General features: G+C 48.0%; 1 protein-coding gene across 1 annotated transcript in view; it reads right to left on the reverse strand.

The window, feature by feature from the left end:
- FCRL5 (Fc receptor like 5) overlaps positions 1 to 5326 on the reverse strand; it is a 33886-nt gene that overhangs the window by 17217 nt on the left and 11343 nt on the right. Inside the window, exons 5-7 of the mRNA XM_040635862.1 lie at positions 2331 to 2582; positions 1772 to 2059; positions 13 to 291 (exon numbers count right to left, since the gene is read on the reverse strand). Coding sequence (XP_040491796.1) covers positions 13 to 291; positions 1772 to 2059; positions 2331 to 2582 — 819 coding nt within the window. The remainder of the gene's footprint in view (positions 1 to 12; positions 292 to 1771; positions 2060 to 2330; positions 2583 to 5326) is intronic.

Here is a 5326-nt window from a genome sequence, read left to right on the forward strand (position 1 = left end):
GCCAGGGCTTACCTGTGACAGACAAGCTCTTGGCATCGCTGCGCTGGGGGCCCAGGCCGTTGTCCGCGGTGCAGGAGTAGGTCCCAGAGTGCTCTGCAGTCAGAGTGAGGCTGAAGGACGCCCCTCCCGCAGAGGGGGCCGAGCTGCTCCCCAGGGGGACATCTCCGCGATAAAACTGGTACCGGATGCGGGGTGAACCTCTCTGGGCTTGACAGTGAAAGGTCACCATGTGTCCCTCAACCGCTCGGGCCCCAGGAGGGCTGATGGTGAGGACAGGACGAGACACGGGGACTGAGGGAGAGAAACATCAGTCAGCAGGTGCTCCTGCCCGTTCCCATCACTGGCCGGTCCCAGCCCTTGCCCTCCACGCTGGCCTTTCCCTTCCCCGTCACCCACTGTCCTTGTTAGAAGACCTCAGTCCCGTGTCCCAGTATAAGTGACGCTCTTGGGGAAGAAGTTCCTTATTTTGCTGCCTTACCTGTTCCTTCCTCCTGCCTGTGACCCTGGTCAAGGTGTCTTTCCCTCTGTGCCTGTTTTCTGCTTCTGCACTCACTGGGGCTGGACTCAGGGATCTGCCCTAAACCCTTCTTCCTTCCAGATTCGTACACTCTTCTAGGACCTGACCCCCTCTGTTTCCAGATGAGAGAACGGAGTCAGGAAGAAGCTCAGAGGCCAGTGGGCAGCCACTCAGCAGGCTGTTTCCAGAGCCAGCCAGGACCTCCGCCTGCCTCCTGAGCCCTGATCCCAGTGCTGAATCCCATGTCTTCTTGGGAATGGGCTGGAGTTGGCCCTGAGTACGGGGACGCCTCTGTAGAAGCTGTGACCTCTCACGACCTTGAGGACACTGGTGAAGGAGAGACGGGGTCTGCAGTTCTCTGCACCCCGGCCATATCTTTGGAGTAACCATGATGCTACTACCCATCTCTGTATCCCATCAGGGGGTGTCTATAGGTTATTGTCAACAATTAACTGATAATTGCGAAAGAGACACCTCCCATATCCCTGGGGGAGATAGAGGGAGACAGACAGGAAGGGAGGGAAAGAGAGAGAAAAGGAGAGCGAGGGAGGGAGAGAGAGAGGGAGAGGGAAGAAGGGCTGGAGGGAGAGAGAGGGAGAGGAAAAAGGAGGGAGAGGGAGGGAGATATGCTGTAGACACACTGAGGGGTGTGATGGTCCCAGGCTGGGCAAACCATGAGGTCTGCAAAAGACAGACACGTGTTCAAAGATCTGGGAGCCAGTGGAGACATCAGGATGTGTTATCAGCTGAACTCTGTTCCCTGGAAATGCATATGTTGAAGCCGTAATCCCCAGTGTGGGTTATGTGGAGATGGGGTCTTTGAGGGGATCAGTAAGGCTAAAGGAGCCTATAGGGTGGGACCCTAATCTCAATGACTGGAATCCTCGGAGAGGAGGAGGAGCCAGAGGAAGGAGGCTGGGTAAGGACACAGCGGGAAGGTGGCCGCCTGCAGGACAGATGAGCTCTCTTCAGACGCCTCGATCTTGGACCCGTCGCCCCCAGAACTCTGAGAGAATACAGCTCTGTTTTGTAAGCCATGCAGTCTGTGGCGTTTAGGTAAGGCAGCCGAGCGGAGGCGCGCAGGCCACTGGGGGAAGCAGCAGGAAGCAGGGAAAGGGAGAGCTGGGCTGGGTAGCAGGAAGAGGACTGGAGCCAGCGGTGGCAGGGCTTTTATTGATGGACGGGACAATCGAGGGCTGATGGGCGGCTCTGCCGGGCTCTTCCCTGCACATCTCAGCGCCTGCCCGCACTTACTCTGCAAGGATATCTGGAATTTCTGGCTCTCTTTGTGGACACTGGGGGTCACCGTCCATGCCTCGCACCAGTAATACGGTGGGTCTTTGCTCCCCGTAATGGAAGGGATTGAGATTTTCAGCAAGTTCTCCGAGCCTGACACCAAGCACTGGCCATCTCTGAAGAAGCCGAACTGCAGCTGGACGTCTGACTTCTGAGGAGGGAGCTGGGTCTCACAGGTCAGGCTCACTGGGTACCCCGGGGTGGCCGGGGAGGGGTGAGCCCGCAGCACGGGACGTGGAAACAGCTCTAGAGAGAAGAATCACAACAGGCCCCAGAGCTTGAGGCCTGAGCTGCTCTGGGGAGAAACACAGCTCTTCTGCCACAGCTGTGAGCAAAGCAGGCAATGGGGGTGACACGACCCCAACACTCTTCAGCTCAAAGCACTCTTGCACGTTCTCTGATTCTGGCAGGAATGAGCCCTGAGGTTCAGTGATAGCCCAGCCCACCCTTCTCACCCTCGACCACCTCAGGGACCTTCCTTCCCATGAACCCTTCTCACTGCTGATGAAGGCTTTACCTTGGACTTGGATTTTGATTGTGTTTGAAGAAACAGAGCAACAAGTGGCCTCAAATCCAGTACAGCGATATTCTCCATTATCCTTCAGACTTGCATGTTTAATGTGGAAGCTGAAGTTTTTATCAAGGCCCATCAGTGCCTTATTATTCTTGTACAGGGTCCTGGTCAGTGTTATGTTTCTCTTTGTTTGGCACATCAGAGTCACGGAGTCACCTTCAAACACGGAAGGGGGAGCCTGCAGGATCAGTTTAGCTGCAAGAAATGCAAGGCCGGTCATTTGGTCCCCTCCATGGATTCTCCCTTCTTCTCATTAGTATTTCAAACAGATTTTATAGGTTTGGGGGTGGGGGAAAAAAGAATGCATAAAATAATTACAATTCCTTTTTTTCTGATTTCAAAATGAACACATATGCCCTGAGAAAACTTGGAAAGTAGAAAGGTAAGTAAAAAATCTCTTCTCGGGCGTGTACTTTTCTCGTGCTCTTTTCCGTGTGCAAGTTCGTGAGAATGTGTGTGTACTGTGTTCTCTTTATGAAATTGGAACAGTATTTATATATTTGATAATTTGCTCTTTCAGTTACTGTGCTATCAACACTTTTCTTTGCCATCAATATAATTATCGAACCTGACTTCTAATGGCCTCCAAGTTTTCCTTCAATGTGACATGATGTAATTTACTTAGTGAGTTTCCTTTCCTTGATCATTCGAGTTCCTTCAGTTTGGGGGTGCATATCTATGATTTCAGTAGATAAATTCTTAGGAAGAGAATTGCCAGTTCAAAGACGATAAGCATCTTATTTGCTCCTTGTTACAACACTGCTTCCTTGTTCGTGAAAGCAAACAGCATTATAATTGCTTCAAATTCAAAACAGGTGGCTTTTGGGCACAGAAAAAAAGGGAAATGTTTCTTCCTGCTCTCTTGCTTTCTGTATACAGTTGACCCTTGCACAATGTGAGGGTGGGGCATGTATCCTCCAAGCAGTGGAAAATCGGAGTATAACTTTGACTCCCCCAAAACCTAACTACCAATAGGCAGCCGTACTAGAAGCCTTACTGGTAACATGAATAGTCAATTGTATATTCTCTGTATTACAGACTATATTCTTATAACAAAGTAAACTAGAGGGAAATGTTAAGAAAATCATAAGGAAGAGAAAATACATTTTTAGCTCTGTCCTGTAGAAACAACTGCATGTAAGCGGATCTGTACAGTTCATACCCCTGTTGTTCATGGGTCAGCTGTACCTTGATCTGTCTTCCTGTTGGTCTGTCTGTCTGAAAAATTCTCATGTTGCTTATTATTCCAAGTAAATCTTTTTTTTTTAAAAAAAGATTTTATTTATTTATGTGAGAGAGAAAAAGAGCACTAGTGGGGCCGGGGGTGGGGCGTAGCTGCAGAGGGAGAGGGAGAAACAGACTCCAGCTGAGCAGGGAGCTCGACACAGGGCTCAATACCAGGACCCTGGGATCATGACCTAAGCTGAAGTCAGATGCTTAAATGACTGAGCCACCCAGGCAGCCCTTCCAAGTAAATCTTATAAGCTTAAAATTATACATAGATTCAGAAACCATTCAAATAAATTACTTCTCAAATTTCCTTTTACCTAAGTCACACACACACCAATGTTTATAGCAGCAATGTCCACAATAGCCATACTATGGAAAGAGCCCAGATGTCCATTGACAGATGAATGGATAAAGAAGATGTGGTCCATATATACAGTGGAATATTACTCAGCCATCAAAAAGAACGAAATCTTGACATTTGCAATGATGGGCTGGGACTAGAGGATATTGTGCTAAATGAAATAAGTCAGTCTGAGAAAGACAAATACCATACGATTTCACTCATATGTAGAAGTTAAGAAACAAAACAGATGAACATAGGGGAAGGGAAGAAAATAAAAATTAAGATGAAAATAGAGAGGGAGGCAAACCATAAGGGTTGCTGAACTCTAGGAAACAAACTGAGGGTTGCTGGACAGGAAAGGAATAATTGGGTGATGGGCATTAAGGAGGGCACTTGATTTCATGAGCACTGGGTGTTATATGCAACTGACGAATCACTAAATTCTACCCCTGAAACCAATAATACTATATATGCCAACTAAATTGAATTTAAGTAAAAAACTTGTAAAAATGTCTTTTTACCTGGGTCCTATCTGTATAGATTTTGATTCAGCAACTATAGGGCAGGTTCTGCGTAACTGTATGGTTCCAAAAGTTTTTATTTCTTTCACTTTTTTCTCACCTGAAGAAAAAGTCAAGCTCACACCATCACTTAGGGGTGAGTTGTGGATCTGGCATCTGTATTCTCCAGAATCACGGACCTGGATGGTGTTTCCTGGGATTTCACGTAGTATTTCTGTCCCAACATACCACCGGTACCATTTTTTGTCCTCTGCTGCATGGAAGTGAGATTCGTGGCAAGTCAGAGTCACTGCCTCTCCTTTGAAGATGATAGTCCATGGAGGATGGAGGGAAATCACGGGTTTGGATGCGGCTGCTGAGGAAGGAAGAGACAGAGTCTGAGATAGAGACCCCTGTGGTCCCCACCACAGCCATCTGTGTGGAACAGACCCAAGGACCAGGCTTTGGAGAACCCCAAGGAAGCCATCTGGGAAGGTCAGTGATTGCTCAAGGCCATTGGTTGACAAGACCCCCCAGGGGAGAATGGTTACTCAGGGATGGCAATGACCGAAATGATTTCAAGAAGGCACTACCAGCACAATTCGCTGCCAAATGCCAGTGGGAGAAATGGCTAGTTAGTCTGGTGTGGATCCTAGAGAAAACCACCCCTGCCCCACCATTTCATCATGTTCACGAACTCATAAGAACCTCCCAAGGAATTGTGTAAATCACAGGTTTTCACTTTCCTAAAAGGATAAATCATATTTTCTGAAGATTTTGACACTGTGTAAAGCTTGAGAGATTAACTTTTTTAACACTTTAATTTCATAGATGATGATTCAGATGCCCAGAAACTCTCATCATAG

This window comes from Ursus maritimus, unplaced genomic scaffold, assembly GCF_017311325.1.
Source record: "Ursus maritimus isolate PB19 unplaced genomic scaffold, ASM1731132v1 scaffold_2, whole genome shotgun sequence".
NCBI classification, from domain to species: domain Eukaryota; kingdom Metazoa; phylum Chordata; class Mammalia; order Carnivora; family Ursidae; genus Ursus; species Ursus maritimus.